The following is a 20,291-nucleotide window of genomic DNA, read 5'->3' on the forward strand; positions in this document are numbered from 1 at the left end:
AAAAACATGTTTTACCTCACAGAAAGAGACAGCTGTGATCCGATGCTGTACTGTCTGTATATTCTTTTGTGTCCTCTTCTGCCCTGGAGATGTGGAACAATCAGACCATGCTCCTACATAACAGCCCCCCAAAAAGAAATTAGTATCTCACCACCTGCTTAAAGGAAAGTGGACACGTCCAGAAATGTTATTTGCCTGCAGATGTAGACTTAACCTCCAGATAAATAGGGTTTAAATCCTGTGTAGACAGCATACTGGTGCAGTGGATACAGCGTGGAAAAGAAGTGATATTCCCCCTGCAGCCCCTCACTTCCAGTCATCGGCACAGTGGAAAGGACTCTAGTAGTCACTACGCACGATACTGTGAGTGCGGCTGTATTTACTCCCCTGCATATTGACTGACAGTCTGCCCTGCACACATGCTGCAGAATACTCTTCCAATCAAAGTGTCGGGGAGTGATTACTGTGCGCTCACTGTGTAGTAAGAGCTGACTACTATAGCTCCCTGCACCGGCCCCGATAACTGAAAGCAGGCAGATAAAAGGGAGAATAGAACTTCATTTTCTCCCTGTAGCTACTGCTCCGGTAAGTCAGCTACACAGGATTAACCCTAAATCTGCAGGTAAATATTGTTTCTACACATGTCAGATTCCCTTTAAGCGCATTGCTGCATAATAATATATGTTACCCATTTTAAACTAAAAGGGGGTTTTAATGGACAGTTCTTTAAAATACGTGTTGTATTGCATAATTACACCTTAGTATAAAGTCTTCTATCATCTGACAACTCATAGAGAAAGAATAGACCGCAATGCCATACCCCTTCATTCTGGAGCAATGCTGCTAGTCCATTATAGCCAATACTATGTAACAAGAACCCCCATGAGATCCCTTTTTATGTAAGTCTTCCAGAAACATATTAGAAGATGGGGTACTCCAATACCATAATGCATACTGATGGTCTCCATACCTGCTTTGGGGGGGATAACATCCCACTCTCTGTAGATGTGCTATTCTGTCCGCACTGACGAGCTGCACTCACATCCACTTCCTGATCACATTTTGGCACAGAACCCAATAATGAGTGCCGAGGTTTTTTGTTTTTTTTGCATGGGACCATCGAATTATGACATGAGCATTTCTTAAATCATTGATTGTAAAATATCTTTCTACTCGCTGTACACTTAATATTGTAATGCTGCATGTCTAAACTATAAATCATTGGCACTTTAGTAAGGCTGGCTGCGATGTGTTTTTCTCTGGGATGAAGTGCTGTTTTGTGTGACATGCTTGTCATCTGCTCAGCCATTTGGTACATTGCTATTCCTGTAGGCGTGTTGATTAGCTGATGTTTGTTTAAAGCGCTCCTGTGACACACACATGCCTCCGCAATAATGCCGCAGGACTTAGAGCTGTTTCTGCTCTTGACGATGTGTGCTGGGTTGCTTTCCAGAAAAATGAAGACTACAAAACAGTTTTTCCATTTTTAGGACAGGTGCCCATGCGAGCATATAAATTATGGTAACATTTACATATATGTCAACGTTTTACCGGCTGCTTTGCTGATTTTTGACTTCTTGTATTTTCTAAAAGGAATAAAGACGCAGTAAGCCAAATGGCGGTGTGCCCTGTGAAAACGACTGAGCTGTGCCCTTCCAACTCTTCTGCCTTTCCAAGTCAAGAGGTAGACATCACACTGACACTTTCCCATAATAGTGTCTGTTTCTCTAGCAAGGAGACTTGTAGACAGAACTTTTAATGTTGGCCAGCATGGCAGGCTGGCGACTTGCGGGATGTGTCATGTAGGAGGAGTGCAGCGGGGACCCATGCCGAGCCTCACACTTGGTTATAGTGAATAATGGCCACAGTTGTGCTGCCAGATCTGCCATATTCTCACTCAACCATGCAGCTTCAAGTGACGTCAGGAAGTATCTTAATATGCACGTCTAAGTTACATACGGCAAGGGTAATGGATCAAGTCATTTCAATAATTTCTTGGTAACAGAATTGCCTATACCATAAGCAAAAAGGCTATATACAGCAGAACTATATCTCACATAAAGCAATATATTCAGCCTTTGTGCTGTCGTCCAAATCTGATGGTGTTTGTACCATGACACTACTGCTTTATAAGAAAAACAAATCTCTAGCACCCTACTTAGAGCGGACCTTTCACCACATTTTACTTACTTAACTGGTCTCATCATGATGAATTGACTGAAGAGCTGAATAAATAGCCCAATCCGTAGTATAATATCCATGAAGAACTTGGCATTCAATTGATGTAGAAAAAGGTAATTTATTTGCAATTCACAGTGAACATATATTCTACATCAGTTGAGTGCCAAGTACTTCCTAAATATTATACTGAAGATCTGAATAAAACATTTTTTTTATCTCTCATTTCTGTTGTGGAGATATTAACTTCTAAATTAAATCCCACCAAGGACAGCATCTGCAAGGAGTTTGTATGTTCTCCTCATGGTTTGCGTGGGTTTCCTACGGGTTCTCCGGTTTCCTCCCACACTCCAAAGACATGCTGATAGGGAATCTAGATTGTGAGCCCCAATCTCTGGGGTCATATACTTTTTTTCCTGCATGAAGTTGACCAATCATAAACAGGAGGCGTCTTGCAGGGGAAAAACAGAAGACACCCCCCCCCCCCCAGAGAATGTCAGAGCCAGCTTTTTCTGTATGCTATGCTAAGACTCTAAGATATCTAACCAGGTCACACAGATCTAATCGTCGGTGATTACTATACAGTGGGAGGAGAGCAGAGCTGCTTGTCATTACAAACACAGCTCTGCATTTATCCCAGGAATTGTGGAACAATGCCCTGGTAGCTGGGATTAATGCTGATCACACATTACAGCTCTCATCTCACAGTGCTGTCATGTTGTGGATGAGAGCTGCAGTGTGTGAGCAGTGATTGTCCCCAACAGAGCTCTGCATCTATCTCAGGTACGAGTTCATTATTCTCTGATGCCTGGCATAGATGCAGAACGTTGTTTGTAATGACACACAGTTCTGCTTTCCTCCTGGATAATAATTACCGGCCGTTATATCTAAACGACCTGGCTAAGCAATAGTCTTACTAGATTACACAGAGAAAGCCATTTCTGACATTCTGTGGGGTGTCTTCTTTTTTCCCCTGCATGACGATGTCACCTTATGATTGGACACCGTCCTATATGGTAGAAGTAAATGCCCCCAGTGAAGAATCTGTAGTACCCCCCCCTTAGAAATTAGCAAGTAAAGTTTACAAGCTAAATCTCTTGAGATGAGAAATAAAAAAATATTTATTCAGATCTTCAGCCACTTCATTATGACGTGGCCAGTTTAGCAAATAAAATCCTCTTTAAATGTTCCTCCAGACAAAATGTAATTTATAGTAAAATTTCAATTTCTCCCAGAGGGTTGCTTTAAATGACCATATAGGTGGACAGCTATAATTTCAACCACCACCACCACAGCTTAACTGATTGCCCATGGTTTCTCCCTGGAGAGAGGAGAGTCAGCCCCTGTCAGAAACCTCTAAGTACAACTTATCCTGTCAGAACACAAGGATAGGATGTGTTAAAGACCAACAACGTCAACCTTCTCTTTCCCAACAAGTCCCCTTCAATGGACGTCTTCAAACAGAGGCTGGACAGACATCTGTCTGGGATGATTTAGTGAATCCTGCATTGAGCGGGGGGTTGGACCAGATGACCCAGGAGGTCCCTTCCAACTCTTTTCTATGATTCTATGAAGTGATGTATGTAAAGAGTCTGGATATGCTTATATACATTAGATATTTGTCAGGTGCTGCCAGTATCCCACAGCTCACATTCATCATTTATGGATGGCAACCTTTAAATGTTAACTTTCTTCGTTGTAAATTTAAGGCATAGGTTATGTTCCCCAAGGAAAAATTCTACTGAAAAATTTGTACTAATCTGCAATTGACTGTAAAATGGAAAATGTCTACTACATTATCATGCAGGGTGAGACTGGTAGGTGCCTACATCATCTATAAGCAAAAGTACAAACTACACTGTAAATCAGGAGTTCTTATAGTCTTTTTGGAATAGTGCCTGTTTTCTCAAATTAAAGACAGAAAAGTTTAGTTATAGATAACATGGAAGAAAGGATGCCACCTTAAAGGGAATCTGTTAGCCGGTTTTTGCTATGTGAACACAGAATTCAGGGATGTGTCACTTGTCAAAGTGCGTGCTGTTTACTAACTGTGAAGGATTTATCACTAAGAGATTAACATTGCCTGACTACACTAGTCTGGCAACACCCCCTTCCTCTGTGATAAGCACCTCACTGTCTATGGACTTTGTACACAGAGAGCCTGGTGAGGGCGGTGTTAGCTTACTCAGCTCTGCTTCATTTTAAATCTAAAAGCTTTGATTGTGTCAGAACTGCTGCACCCAGTAAAATAAGTGATACATCCCTGGATTCAGCTTCTCTTTGCCTACATTACTCTGCACTCAGATGAGGTAGCAAAAACCTGATGACATATTCCCTTTAAATGAAGTCGGTAGTGCACCCTTAACTTAAACTGTTAAAGTCTAAGGGGAAGTGGTGGTTTGTAATCTGTAACAGAAATATTGCAAGTGTTATCCAGTTGTAGCAAGTGGCATATACCACTAGGAAAGCCATCACATACATGCAATTGCTCAATTTTATACACTCTTTTATGACCATTTGATTGTTCGCCATAGATATTTATACTGAATTTATTTATTTTACTCTTCAGAATGAGGAGAACAATCCCAGTGTGGAGCCTCCAGTGAATTTCAGCTCCTTTAAAAATGTCATCCATGTGAATTTACCAAAGGTAATAACCTTTCTGCTTCAGGTTACAATAACCGTAATCTTCATTTCATCTTCACTGTGTAAATATGAGCTGTAGGATATCATTACTTTTATCTTTACAGTACAAGCAAATATGCGCTGGGAATAATTACACTCACACTTACATAGCACATTCCTCCTATGGGATAGAAAGGCTTTACAGTAGGAAAGCTGTTGCATGAATGACTATAAGAGTGAACATATTTGTAGAAATGTGAGATGTATAGAAGTAGTTTCAAAATGTGTTTATTACTGAAAACATGAGCATCAGAGAAACAAGGTTTGGATTGAAGAGGATACATAAATACTAACAGCAGAACAGCGTTTGATAACAGAGCACTCTTATGTATTGTATTCAGAAATGTCCAAAGTCTAGAGCTCTTACTGAGATCATAACATCATACAGCATGTTTGTACTGTGGATGCCATTTACATTACTAAACCATGGGACTCCAGTTAAAAAAATATCTTTCTATCTCTTACTATCTATGCCTCTCTCCATGTCACTCTGCCTCTCTCCCACACTGCAGCTCTTTTGCTTTCTCTCTCTTTGCATCTCGCTTCCTCCCTCTCTCGGCGGCTCCCTTCCTCCCTCTCTCGGCGGCTCCCTTCCTCCCTCTCTCGGCGGCTCCCTTTCTCCTTCTCTCGGCGGCTCCCTTTCTCCTTCTCTCGGCGGCTCCCTTTCTCCTTCTCTCGGCGGCTCCCTTTCTCCTTCTCTCGGCGGCTCCCTTTCTCCTTCTCTCGGCGGCTCCCTTTCTCCTTCTCTCGGCGGCTCCCTTTTTTCCCTCTCTCGGCGGCTCGCTTTTTTCCCTCTCACGGCGGCTCGCTTTTTTCCCTCTCACGGCGGCTCGCTTTTTTTCCTCTCACGGCGGCTCGCTTTTTTTCCTCTCACGGCGGCTCGCTTTTTTTCCTCTCACGGCGGCTCGCTTTTTTTCCTCTCTAGGCGGCTCGCTTTCTCCCTCTCTAGGGAGCTTGCTTTCCCCCTCTCGGTGGCTCTCCCACTCTTTTTCTGGCTCTCCTGCTTGCTTTCTTTTTCTGGCTTTCCTGCTTTCTCTCTTTTTCTGGGACTCTCTTGCTTTCCCTCTCTCTGGGGTTCTTCTGCTTTCTGTGGCTTTCCCGCTACCTCTCTGTGGTTCTCCCGCCCTCTCTCTTTGGCTCTTTTTATCTGTGGCTCTCCTTCTCTCTCTCTCTGGCTCTCCTGCGCTATCTCTCAGTGGCTCCTCCACTTGTGCTTTCTCTTACTCTTTGTGGCTCATCTGCTCTCTCTCTCTGTGGCTCTCCCACCCTCTCTCTATGGCTAATATGTGTCTATCAGACTAACTTTGATTTTTTGATGGACTAGGATAGGTCCCCCTTTTTTGAATTTTTAGAGTAGAAGAATCAGTTTAAATTATTTTTCCTGGTGGTCTTGGGTGATGATCCTTCCTTTGGTGCATTAGGTTGTAAAGGATAGTTATACATTATACTTTTAATACCTCATGGTTTTACATAGATTCCTGTGATGTGTCCGGTCTCTTTACTTGACTGATTGTACCGACCAGGGAGAAAAAGGAATATGTAGCTATGAACAGTAGCTCAGTGGTCTGTATGGCAATCCTCATCCTTTTCCGCCTGGCATTGATCACACAAACTATGCACAGCTACACTGTTCTGCTATGGTAAGGCTGTGAATGCCCTCTAACCGTAACAAATCCGTCGGGAAGTTCTAGTGCCACCAGCCTTACTAGACACTTAGCAAGATTTTTTAGCAAAAATTTTTCTTACTGAACAAAAACTGCCATAGTCTAAATACACAGTAGTACGTAGAATTCTCTTTAGAAAAGGCATTTTTGTTAAAACACTCTCGCACCCCTCCAATCTATCCTAAACTCTGCTGCCCGACTAATCCACCTGTCCCCCCCTCTTTTCCCCAGCCTCTCCTCTCTGTCAATCTCTTCACTGGCTCTCCATTACTCAGAGACTCAAGTTCAAGATCCTAACCTTGGCATACAAAGCCATCCACAACCTGTCTCCTCCATACATCTGTGACCTAGTCTCCTGGTACTTACCTACACGCAATCTCCGATCTTCACAAGATCTCCTTCTCTACTCCCCTCTTATCTCCTCTTCCCACAATCACATACAAGATTTCTACCGTACATCCCCCCTACTCTGGAACTCTCTACCACAATACATCAGACTCTCACCTACCGTGGAAACCTTCAAAAGGAACCTGAAGACCCACTTCTTCCGAGAAGCGTACAACCTGCAGTAACCACCGCTCCACCATACCGCTGCACCCTCATACAGCTGCACCCCATACAGCTCTTCCTCTCTATGCTGCACCCTATACAGCTCTACCCTCACCTACTGTATCCTCACCCCTCCCTTGTAGATTGTGAGCCCTCGCTAGCAGGGTCCTCTCTCCTCCTGTACCAGTTACTGACTCGTTTTGTTCTAGATTATTGTAAGTGTATTTGTTATGTATACCCCTTTTCACATGTAAAGCGCCATGGAATAAATGGCGCTATAATAATAATTAAAATGTTAAATATTTCAGTATGACTATTATTTTGCCTTCGGCACACTACATCATTATAACAACTGTTTTGATAAAATTTGGAACATGGCATATTGTCTGTAAATGAACACATAAACCACCATCTTTGGGTGGAAAAGGCTAGTATGTGATTTTGTTGTTCAGTGGATTACTTGGAGGAAGTCCAGAAAAAATATCTTCTCCCAGGACCATTCCTGTCTTACAAATTCCTCCCAGTTCTTTAACTCTCAATATGCTGTATCTCTTATAGGATCAAGGAGGCTTGGGTATTGCTATTAGTGAAGAGGATACTGTTAATGGAGTAATTATTAAAAGTGTAACAGATTATGGTGCAGCGGCAAAGGTGAGTAGGAACCGATGTATATAAATAAATATATGTATATCTATATAGGTATAAATATATTTTGATATATAGTGGTATGAAAAAGTGTTTGCCCCTTCCTGATTTCTTATTCTTTTGCATGTTGGTCACACTTACAGTTGAAACCAGAAGTTTACATACACTATATAAAAAGACACATATGCATGTTTTTCTCAATATCTAACATGAAATCAGAATAAACCTTTCCTGTTTTAGGTCAATTAGGATTACCATAATGTTTAATATTTGCCAAATGCCAGAATAATGAGAGAGAGAGAATGTTTTAAGACATTTTTATTACTTACTGCAAAGTCAAAAGTTTACATACACTAAGATTACTATGCCTTTAATCAATTCTGGACTGCCCATATGATGATGTCATATGTTTGGAAGCTTCTGTTTTTTTGGCAACATCTGAGTTAATTAGAGACACACCTTTTGGATGTATTTTAATGCACACCTGAAATGCACTGCTTCTTAGTGTAGCATCATGGGAAAGTCTAAAGAAATCAGGCAAAATATCAGGAAGAGAATTGTGGACTTGCACAAGTCTGGCTCATCCTTGGGTACAATTTTAAGATACCTGAAGGTGCCTCGTTCATCTGTGCAAACAATTATACGCAACTACAAACAGAATGGGAATGTCCAGCCATCATATCGCTCAGGAAGGAGACGGGTTCTGTGTCCCAGAGATGAACGTGCTTTGGTCCGACATGTGCATATCAACCCGAGGACAAAAGCAAAAGACATTGTGAACATGATGGCGGAAGCTGGTAAGATTGTGTCAATATCCACAGTGAAACGAGTACTGTATGAACATGGGCTGAAAGGCCATTACTCCAAAAGAAACATAAAAAAGACAGATTAATGTTTGCAAATGCACACAGGAACAAAGACTTTAATTTTTGGAGACATGTCCTGTAGTCTGATGAAGCTAAAATTTAACTTTTTGGGCATAATGACCATCGTTACGTTTGGAGGAAAAAGGGAGAAGCTTGGAAGCCTAAGAGCACCATCCCAACTGTGAAACATGGGGGTTGTTTTGCTGCAGGAGGGACTGGTGCACTTCACAAAATAGATGGCATCATGAGAAAAGAAGATTATGTGGCAATACTGAAGCAACATCTCAAGACATCAGCCAGGAAGTTAAAGCTTGGGTGGAAATGGGTCTTTCAAATGGACAATGACCCAAACCATACTGCCAAAATGATAACAAAGTGGCTTAAGGATAGCAAAGTCAATGTTTTGGAGTGGCCATGACAATCCTATTGAAAATTTATGGGCAAAGCTGAAAATGTAGGTGCAAGCAAGGCGACCTACAAACCTGGATCAGTTACACCAGATTTATCAGGAGGAATAAGCCCAAATTCTGACCAACTATTGTGAGAAGCTTGTGGAAGGATATCCCAAATGTTTGACCCACGTCATTCAGTTTAAGGGCAATGGTACCAAATACTAATGAAATGTATGTAAATTTTAGACTTTGCAGTAAGTAATAAACATGCCTTAAAACATTCTCTCTCTCCCTCATTATTGTGGCTTTTGGCAAATATTAAAAATTATAGTAATCCTAATTGACCTAAAACTGGAAAGGTTTATTCTGATTTCATGTCAGATAATGAGAAAAACATGCATATGGTGTCTCTTTATATAGTGTATGTAAACTTCTGGTTTCAACTGTAAATGTTTCTGATCACAAAACAAATTTAAATATTAGACTAAGATAACAGAAGTAACCACAAAATGCATATTTTTAAATGAAGGTCTTATTAAGGGAAAATAAAAAAGTGATTGCCCCTTAATCCTAATAACTGGTTGGGTCACCCTTGGCAGCAAAAACTGCAATCAAGCGTTTGCGATAACTGGCAATGAGTGTTTTACATTACTCTGGAGGAATTTTGGCCCACTCATCTCTGCAAAATTGTTGTAATTCAGGCACATTGGAGGGTTTCTGAGCGTGAACCGCTTTTTTTAAGGTCATGCCACAGCTTCTCAATCGGATTAAGGTCAGGACTTTGACTAGGCCACTCCAAAGTCTTAATTTTGCTTTTCTTAAGCCATTCAGAGGTGGATTTGCTGGTGTGTTTTGGATCATTGTCCTGCTGCATAATCCAAGTGTGCTTCAGCTTGAGGTCACGAACCGATGGCCGGACTTTCTCCTTCAGGATTTATTGTTAGACAGTAGAATTCATGGTTCCATTTAGCACAGCAAGTCCAGGTCCTGAAGCAACAAAACAGCCCCAGACCATCACACTACCACCACCATATTTTACTGTTGGTATGATGTTCCTTTTCTCAAATGTTGTGATACTTCTCCGCCAGATGTAATGGGACATACACCTTCCAAAAAGTTCAACTTTTGTCTCGTCAGTCCACAGAGTATTCTCCCAAAAGTCTTGGCAATCATCAAGATGTTTTCTGGCAAAACCGAGACGAGAAAGCTAGTGTTGTACCCAACTAATAGTGTAAATTATAGCAGAGGGGTACAACTAATAAACTTTATTGAAATAATCTTAAAAAAGAAACCAGAGTACAATAGGTTACTGAATGCACCACATATGTAAATATACACTCTAGATGTACTACGAAAAATCACGTGATAAAATGTATTCCTATAAGGACAAAAAGGGATGTAGGGCAACTAGGACCTTGACTGAGTATGATCTTATACTATTAACATGCCCACTCCGATACAAGCAAGGGGGATTGGGAAACCAATGGGATCTGTATAAACATGTATAATCCCCAGTCCCTATTTTGGTCAACCCCACAATAGATCATATCAAAATTATAAACCAGCCAAGGCCAGAGACTTGTTATAAAAATCTCAAATTGATACAGCAAACAAGTACATATAAAATATAACTTTTATTAATTAAAATTAAAAACGTGTAGTGCTAGATGCCCATATGGTGTATAGTACACACCGTGATTAAAAAGGTGCTACAACCTTAAACCTGAAAAATGTCAGATAGTATATATCTATCACAAACAAGGCTCAACAAAATTAAAGCCCTATCAGGTCAAGCATAGGTAAGAATCCAGAAGGTACTAAGCTATAAAGTCCAAAAAAGCCTTACGTAGAGGCAATATTGAACTAGAGTACACATCAACAGTAATAAATGGAACAATAAATTCGGTGATCATACCTGAATACGGATGTACCCATAAACATAACAAGCCATTGTCCAAACAGTAGGTATGTGTATATTAATAAATCTATGAGGAGCCTTCTATTACCATCCAGGCATTATATCCTCATATGAAAATGGAAACCTCTCACCCGAGGTCTTTTCATATATGTCCCCCCTATATTACAGGTGATCAGTTGATCCACGGAACATCCCGACGCGTTTCAATCCTTCATCAGGGGTATATAGTTCCTATCCCGCATTAGTTCCTCAGTTAGTGCCCACACTATGTATATGGCCATATGAAATACAGAAGGCTAAATCAGTACATAATTAGGTCAACCAGGACACATGTATTGAGGCAAACCTTAACCCCTTAACGACCTTGGGTTTTTCTGTTTTTGCGTTATCATTTTTTTCTTCCCAGAGCCAGAACTTTTTTAATTTTCGTTCAATATGGCCATGTTAAGGCTTATTTTTCGCGGGACGAGTTGTACTTTTGAACGACTTCAGTGGTTTTACCTTATCATGTGCTGGAAAACGGGAAAAAAATTCCAAGTGCGGTGAAATTGCAAAAAAAATGCAATTCCACAGTTGTTTTTTGGGTCCTTTTTTTTTACTACGTTCACTGATTGCTAAAACTGATCTTCCATTATTATTCTCCAGGTCATTCGGAGTTCGTAGACACCAAACATGTATAGGTTCTTTTTTATTTAAGTGGTGAAAAAAAAATCCAAAGTTTGCTAAAAAAAAAAAAAAAAATGGCGCCATTTTCCAAGACCCGTAGCGTCTCCATTTTTCGGGATCTGGGGCCAGGTGAGGGCTTATTTTTTGCTCGCCGAGCTGATTTTTTTATTGATACTATTTTGGGGTAGATCCGATGTTTTGATTGCCCGTTATTGCATTTTATTGCAATGTTGCGGCGACCAAAGAAACATAATTCTTGCGTTTAGAATTTTTTTCTCGTTACGCCGTTTACCGATTGGATAAATTCTTTTTTTTATATTGATAGACCGGGCGATTCTGAACGCGTCGATACCAAATATGTGTATGTGGGTTTTTTTAAAATTATTTTATTTTGAACGGGGCGAAAGGGGGGTGATTTTAAACTTTTTTTATATATTTTTTATTTTTTTAATATTTTTAAAAACATTTGTTTTACACTTACTGCATGCTTCAATAGTCTCCATAGGAGATCCTCCATTGGTGGCAGTATTCCAGTATAGGCGGGCTCCTGACCCATTTCCCTTTAGTCATCAGGGGAGTTCATAGCCCAGGATTAAGCCCCCATCTCATTAGACACGTAGGAAGGCTGACGTGGTCACAGCATATGACCTCAGTGCAATTTATGCACGCTGACAATAAGCGGCGCACTTCCGGGTATAACATATATCCTGTGCGCGGCCAATACTGACCCTGGATGTATGACAACATCCGGTCGATGGACCGCAGGTGGAGCGCACAGCTTCTGCGCATGCGCGGGCAGTGAAAAGTAAATGTTGTCGTTCCTGCCTCGCGCTGACAAGGGGGCGTGTCAACAGACTCATGTCCTCCACAATGACGCTCCGGATGCAGAGCTCCCTTTGGTACTCCTGCATCGCATCTTGTATGATCAAAAGACCTCCCATACAAATACTGGTGAGGTCATAAAGGACCATATACCACAGAGTGCAGTACCAGTCACGGTAATTTGAAATATACAAAGGACGCCTGGATCACCGAAAACCATAAAGTATATATAAATGTTGCCTCAAAATTATAAAATTAAGGCCCATATTAAATGTGGAATGCATAAAACATGGGGGCCCCTGAGCTCGCATGAATTGAACCAAAGGTGAAAAAGTGACAATAGGGGAGAAGGACAAGGTGGGAGGTGAAAACGGGGGAGGAGAAATAGCAGAGGAACTACGTTATCCCTAGCAACTACCTCTTCTAGATACTGACCCTACCTATGGTGGAGGTTAGCACCCTAGGGGGACTACACCAGTGGCGCCCCCACTCCTCGACGGCTGACCCTGAGCTAGCTAGTCCCTTAGCAGACCCTCTCACTACAAAAAAGGGATGAAGGACAGCTGCTCATTAAGACCATGTGGTTGCAACGTTTTTAGCCAGAAGATCCATTTACATTCTTTCATAGGATCCTTTGGTCCCAATCACCTCCTCTGGCTGGAGGTTTTATTCTGTTAATACCCATAAACTGGATGTACTTAGTAGAGTACTTGTGGACTCTATTGACATGATTTGCAATTGGGGTGTCGCGTATGTGCTCTCTGATTCTTCTCCTAAACTCACGTTTAGTCTTTCCCACATATTCAATGCCACAGTGGCATGTGGCCTTGTACAACACTCCAGTAGTGCGACAATTGATAAATTGTTGTATGGTGTAATCTTTTCCGATCACATTGCCACAAAACGTACTGCCCTGTGCCACCGACTCACAAGCACTACAGCTGCCACACTTATAGCAGCCCTTGACCTGGTTCCCCAGCCATGATGGATTTGGGGTCTCCTTAAAATGGCTGTGGACCAACCTATCTTTTAGTGATCTGCCCTTACAAAAGGTAATCTGTGGAAACATTTTATCACATGTTTTTTCCTAGTACATCTAGAGTGTATATTTATATATGTGGTGCATTCCGTAACCTATTATACTCTGGGTTCTATTTTAAGATTATTTCAATAAAGTTTATTAATCAAAACTGAGACGAGCCCTTATGGTTTTTTTGCTCACCAGTAGTTTTTGTCTTGGAACTCTGCCATGCATGCCATTTTTGCCCAGTCTTTCTTATGGTGGAGACAAGAACACTAACCTTAACTGAAGCAAGTGAGGCCTGTAGTTGTTCGGATGTTGTTGTGGGGTGTTTTGTGACCTCTTGGATGAGTCGTCGCTGCGCTCTTGGGGTAATTTTGGTCGGCCGTCCACTCCTGGGGGAAGGTTCACCACTGTTCCATGTTTTCGCCATTTGTGAATAATGGCTCACTGTGGTTTGCTGGAGTCCAAAAGCTTTAGAAATGGCTTTATAACCTTTTGCAGACCGATAGATCTCAATTACTTTGTTTCTCATTTGTTCCTGAATTTCTTTGGATTGCAGCATGATGTCTAGCTTGTGAGGATCTTTTGGTCTACTTCACTTTGGCAGGCAGGTCTTATTTAAGTGATTTCTTGATTGAGAACAGGTGTGGCAGTAATCAGACCTGTGTGTGGCTAGGAAAATTGAACTCACCTTCCCAAAGATGTGATAAACTACAGTTAATTTATTTTTTCAGGGGGGAGGGAGCAATCACTTTTTCACACAGGGCCCTGTAGGTTTGGATTTCTTTTTCCCTTAATAATAAAGACCTTCATTTGAAAACTGCATTTTGTGTTATCTTAGTCTAATATTTTAATTTGTTTTGTGATCGGAAACATTTAAGTGTGAGAAACATGCAAAAGAATAAGCAATCAGGAAGGGGGCAAACACTTTTTCACACCATTGTATATATATATAGAGAGAGAGAGACATGCTTGTGTGTTCTGGATTCTAGTGCTTTGACAACTGTTCCTCACTTACAGGATGGGCGAATTAATGTGGGTGACTGTATCTTAGCAGTAGATGATGAACCAGTGGTGGGTGACCCTATTGAGAAGGTAGGTGTTATAATATATACGATTGTGTATAACATATATAATATGTAGATATAACATTGAATATACTATATTAAACATAAAAGCGCCAAGATCAGGAAAACTGCACATAAATACTTCCTAGGACTCGTTTATTGAGTGTTATTTCACTGGATATCTATCCTATGTAGCGGTCTATACAAAATAACATTGAGTCCTGCATTTCAGTAATTTTCGTGGAAAAAAAATAAAGTTTTTGAAGGTAATAAATCACTCACACTGTCTATTACTTGAATCAGTATATTGTGTTTTAATGACTTGATTTATTTCTTTCTTGTAGGTTGTCAACCTCCTTAAAAAATCAAAAACGACTGTGAAGTTGACAATAAGTTGTGAAGAAAAAGACATTCAGCAAAACCATGTTTTATCACTGTCTACATTTACCCCCAGTGCTGCTGAGAATAGAAGCAGCCAGCAGTGTGTCCCACATGTCAGCCTTCCTGAGCCAGAACCTGTCCATAGTAAGGATTTCAGTATTCTTATTGTGTGCGTATATGTATAAATATATATATATAGCTCTTGTGATTGAAACTGGCATTTTTAGTTTACAATTCAAAACCCAAGAAGAAAAACAAAATCAGCATATACCCTGTAGTAAGTAAATAGTAATAGTACATGTAAATAACATAGGATAGTTAACACTATTTTGATCAAAAATGAGTTAAAGCCATCCCACCACGACAAGGTGTACCCATCGGGACTGTCCTATCCTGTCTCTAGTATTAAAGCCTTACCTTATGTCAGCCAACCTCAATGTAGAAAAAAAAAGAGCAAACTTTACCGAGTTATAAAGATTTCTGGAATATCGGATGCCAGTTTACAAAGAATTCAGTATATTATCTATTATGTATATTTACTAATGTCTGTAAAGTTATATAGATTAGTGTCCTTGCACCAAGAAGTGACGGAATAAATGTGCACTCTTAGTTCTTCTTGTGGGATGACCACTGTAGTTGCAGAACATGTTCAAAACAAGTTACATTTCCATTGTGACATTTACAGGTGCTAGTCGATCATCTACTCCAGCTACATTTCCATCTGATCCAACCACTTGTCCAATTATACCGGGATGTGAAACGACAATTGAAATATCTAAAGGGAGAACAGGTCTGGGACTTAGCATTGTCGGGGGTGCAGACACTTTACTGGTAAGTGCATCTTTGATTATTGAATACCAAACTTAAGATTTAGTCATATTTTACTGTTGTGATATATCCTGTATACAGAAAGTATATATCTAATGATACTAGCAAAAAAGTTTTTTTTGATTAAGCTCATTCCTGCGTTACATATGTTTTTCTACTAGCATTTTAGCATCATATTCTGATGGGTGTTTTTAACTTTTGTTGGAATAAGTTTTTTATTTTCTAGATTTTTTTTTGGAGTGCTGGCCTAACCATTTCTTCTATACCGCCAATCTGATGTAGCCACATTCCACAGCTTTGCATGTCCATATATTACTAGCTGTTTTTTTTTTTATTTGGGTATTAGTATATGCTTCTAATATACAGTAATGTGAAAAAGTTTTACGCAAGTGTGGAAAAAATGCTGCAAAGTAAAAATGCTTTAAAAATAGAGCAGATAATAGTTGTCTTTCCTCAATTAACAAACTGCAAAGTGAATGAACAAATGAGAAATTTATATCAAATTAATATTTAGTGTGACCACCCTTTGCCATCGAAAACAGCATCTGTTCTCTTCTAGGTACACATTCACATAGGTTTTTAAAAAACTCAGCAGGGAGGTTGTTCCAAACATCTTAGAGAACTAACCACAGATCTTCAGACTCTTCATGTAATCCCAGGCATGATATTGAGATCAGGCCTCTTCGGGGGGCCAAATTTTCATTTCCAGGACTCCTTGTTCTTTCTGCCGTAGATAGTTCTTACTGACATTAATTGTATGTTTAGGGTAATTTTCCTGCTGCAGAATAAATTTATAGTCAATCAGATGCCTGCCTGATGGTAGATGAATATCTGCCTGCATTCTCAGCATTGAGGACAACAAGAAATGAGTAATGTTGAGGACCATAGAAGCAGTGGTCAGCCAGAGAAACTTGGTATAGCAGATGAATGACAAATCATACATCTGTTTAAAATTGAATGATATCTAGCAGTGAAATTAGCTCAAAACTGACACTAGTGAGACCCAGCTACACCCAACTACTATTTGAATAAGTATTGCCCAAAGTGGTCTTCATCAAAGAATTACTGACAAAAATCCACACGTTCGACAAGAAAATGTCAAGCGACTCAACTAGGCGTGAAATCAGGAACTGGAGTGCAGAAAAATGGCAGCTGGTGCTCTGGACTGACAAGTGAAATGTGAAATATTTGGCTGTAACAGAAGGCAGTTTGTTTACCGAAGGATTGGAAAGCGGTACAATAATGAATCTATGCAGACAACAGTGAAACATGGTGGAGGTTCATTGCAAGTTTGGTCAGAATTAATGGTGTTCTCAATGCTAAGAAATATAAGCAAATGCTTATCTATTTTGCAATACCATCAGGGAGGCATCTGATTGGCCCCAATTTTTTTCTGCAATAGGACAACGATCCCAAACAAACAGCCAGTATCATTAAGAAATTCTCCTTAGTGTATATGTCAGAAAAATATTAAGAATTTCTCCCTCCCAAAACCCCTCAACCCCTCCCCCCCCCCCCCCCATAGTATTGGTCAGAGGAGAAGAGCTGACAATTCATCATCTGTCTGTATGCAAATTAACACACACATGAGAAGTGCCTTGTAAGCAAATGCTAGCACAAAGGGTGCTACCAACCCAATTAAAATGCGAGGGTAGTTTCCACCGACGCAGGCCTGCGATAATTTACACCTGGGTGAGGAGGAAAGCTCGTTTAGGCTTCAAAAACACTCGCAATACCCAGAACAATTCCCAGCTGTAATAGGGAGCCAGGCCGGTGCCGATGCGGAATATGGAATATCTCAAGTTCCATACGTCCGATAATAACGGGACGTATATTTTTAGTGGCAGGGTCAGCCAAGGAACAATATGCTTATTTTTCCGTAGCTGTGAGCCCCTCCGGGGAGCGGTAGCACAAAAGTAACAAAATAGCAGACCGCAACCGTGTGGCCTCTAAAGAAAGACAAATTCATAATGTAAATTATGGCGTCGTTTGCAAGCTTCTGTGATCAACGAGCGATAAGTTATCCCAGAAGTTAGCGATTTTAATAAAAATGTGAAGGCTGGAGCCCAGCCTACATGATGTCAGCACAGGGAGTGTGTGGGCCGGCCCCCCCCTTCGGCACGTAGTGATTCCAAGGCCCACTTAATAGCCAAACACTCCTTCTCTACCACGCTATAGTTTTTCTCTGCCGTGACAAGTTTTCTACTCAAGTAGGTGACCGGGTGCTCTTCACCATTCACTTTTTGTGACAATACCGCCCCTAGGCCTACCTCCGAGGCATCTGTCTGTACAATGAAGGTTTCCTTGAAGTTGGGGCTGATGAGGACCGGCTGTCCACACAGAGCCAACTTCATGGACTGAAAAGCTTCTTCTGCCTGAGGGTTCCACCGAACCATTACTGATTTTTTTCCTTTCAAGAGATCGGTCAGGGCCGCCGTTCGCCCAGCAAAATTAGGTATAAACCGGCGGTAATACCCAAGGATGCCAAGGAACACCCTCACCTGTTTTGTACTTTACGGTTTAGGCCAGTTTTTTATGGCCTCAACGTTATTGATTTGGGGTTTGATAGCTCCTCGGCCTATCACATACCCCAAATATCGGACTTCCTCTAGCCCTATTGCACATTTTTTGGGGGTTGCCATTAACCCCGCGGCTCTGAGAGAATCCAGCACCGCTTGTACCTGTGATAGGTGCGTATGCCAGTCGGTGCTAAAGATGATAATATCATCTAGATACGCGGACGCGTACTCCTGATGAGGCTTGAGCACTATGTCCATCAACCTCTGGAATGTAGCCGGGGCCCCATGTAACCCAAAAGGTAAGACCACATAGTGGTATAGACCCTCTGGAGTTACGAAGGCGGTCTTTTCCTTCGTCGATTTTGTGAGAGATACCTGCCAGTAACCCTTGGTGAGATCGAGCGTGGTAAAGTACTGGGCCTTCCCCAGTCTCTCAATCAGCTCATCCACCCTGGGCATTGGATAAAGGTCAGACTTTGACACTTCATTCAATTTCCGGAAATCGTTACAGAAGTGTAACGATCCGTCTGGTTTTGGAATCAGTACGATGGGGCTAGCCCACTCACTCCGTGATTCCTCTGACGCCTAACTGAAGCATTTGTTTTACCTCAGCCATGATGTCTTGCCTCCGGGCTTCGGGTACCTGGTACGGTCTTAGGATGGATCAGTACTCATTGCCGGGAGTATATATTTCATATAGTTCGATAACGGTCCAATTGGAGTGCTTCCCCTCCACCTATACTGAATCGTCTCAGCGATCTTTATAGTAAGTCTTCTTTAATCTTCTTTATTTTGTGTAACTGTATATTCTGTACTGTAAATGTCCCCTTAGTAAAATCCTTGTATATTTTTCCTAACACTGCCTCCCTTTTGGATTAAATATAAAATTTAATAGTCCTGTTTCTTTTGTCCTGTAATCGTTCCCTCCCCCGAAGCCATATACGCTGCCAGAACGCAGGCGTCTGATCAGGCCTGTATTATATTTCAAACTCAGTCTTTGGTGGCTGCGACTAATAATAAGTGGGTTATCGTGAAGCTGGCAGTGACCGTACTGGGCGTATACACATATTCCTTGTGTTGGGATCCGGAGGTGTGTACACCATATGCTTACTGGGCGCTTGCCGATACCTACATAGTGAGTAATCAAGGTTGCGTGTGCACCAATTCCTGACCTCTCTGACAGTATAGAATAACCTGGAAGTAATATGAACCCCACAGATCCCTCATCTCAACATAATCAAGTTTGTCTGGGATTACATGAAGAGACTGAATGATTTTCACAAGCCTACATCCACAGGAGATCTGTGGCGAGTTATCCAAAATTTTTGGAACAACCTCCTTGTTAAGTTTCTTCAAAAACTGTGTGCAAATGTATGTAAAAGAATTGATGCTGTTTTGAAGGCAAAGGATGGTCACATCAAATAAGAGATTTCACTTACATTTTTCTTTTGTTCATTCACTTTGCATATTATTAACCATTAATACTTCTATTTTTGAAAGCATTCGTACATTGCAGCATTTTTTCCACACCTGCCTAAATCTTTTGTACAGTACTGTCTTTTGATCAGTGTTATTTGGTATACAGTGATGTGTAGTAGACGCTGACCTGAAATTTTGACAAGGTAATTGATTGCCTGTAATTGGTTAATATACATTTTATGGGTGAAAACCTATCCTATTTTCATCCTGATATTGGTAAACTGACTGCTGTAGGTAAGATATATCGGCCTGGAGAGCAGAATATGAGGGAGATTGTGCTTAGATTACAAAGAGGGACAACGGATGGAATAATCTGTTGGTGAAAGTAGGACTTTTTCAGGGCAATTTTTCACCTTTAATGTTAAAGAAAGAATAGAGCTGGAGTGACAGAGCCTCATTTACATATCAAATCATTATGTAGCAATTTTCTCTCTCCGCTGTTTTGTAAAATTAACTGTGTTTTTTTTTTTTTTTTTTGTTCAGGGTGCTATTATTATTCATGAAGTTTATGAAGAGGGTGCAGCTTCCAAAGATGGTAGATTATGGGCTGGCGACCAAATTTTAGAGGTAAGTGAAAAAAGAATTATGAACACATTGGCCCCAGTTAA

The 20,291-nt window shown here is 40.9% G+C and overlaps 1 protein-coding gene across 12 annotated transcripts in view; it reads left to right on the forward strand.

The window, feature by feature from the left end:
- MPDZ (multiple PDZ domain crumbs cell polarity complex component) overlaps positions 1 to 20,291 on the forward strand; it is a 202,584-nt gene that overhangs the window by 146,009 nt on the left and 36,284 nt on the right. For all 12 annotated transcript variants that reach the window (XM_073668027.1, XM_073668043.1, XM_073668066.1 and 9 more), the window contains 7 exons: positions 1,594 to 1,684; positions 4,748 to 4,828; positions 7,635 to 7,727; positions 14,430 to 14,504; positions 14,821 to 15,001; positions 15,543 to 15,688; positions 20,167 to 20,250. In XM_073668027.1, coding sequence (XP_073524128.1) covers positions 1,594 to 1,684; positions 4,748 to 4,828; positions 7,635 to 7,727; positions 14,430 to 14,504; positions 14,821 to 15,001; positions 15,543 to 15,688; positions 20,167 to 20,250 — 751 coding nt within the window. The remainder of the gene's footprint in view (positions 1 to 1,593; positions 1,685 to 4,747; positions 4,829 to 7,634; positions 7,728 to 14,429; positions 14,505 to 14,820; positions 15,002 to 15,542; positions 15,689 to 20,166; positions 20,251 to 20,291) is intronic.

The sequence above is a fragment of the Phyllobates terribilis genome, unplaced genomic scaffold, assembly GCF_046119375.1.
Source record: "Phyllobates terribilis strain yellow unplaced genomic scaffold, ASM4611937v1 Scaffold_1__5_contigs__length_1240528914, whole genome shotgun sequence".
Taxonomy (NCBI): domain Eukaryota; kingdom Metazoa; phylum Chordata; class Amphibia; order Anura; family Dendrobatidae; genus Phyllobates; species Phyllobates terribilis.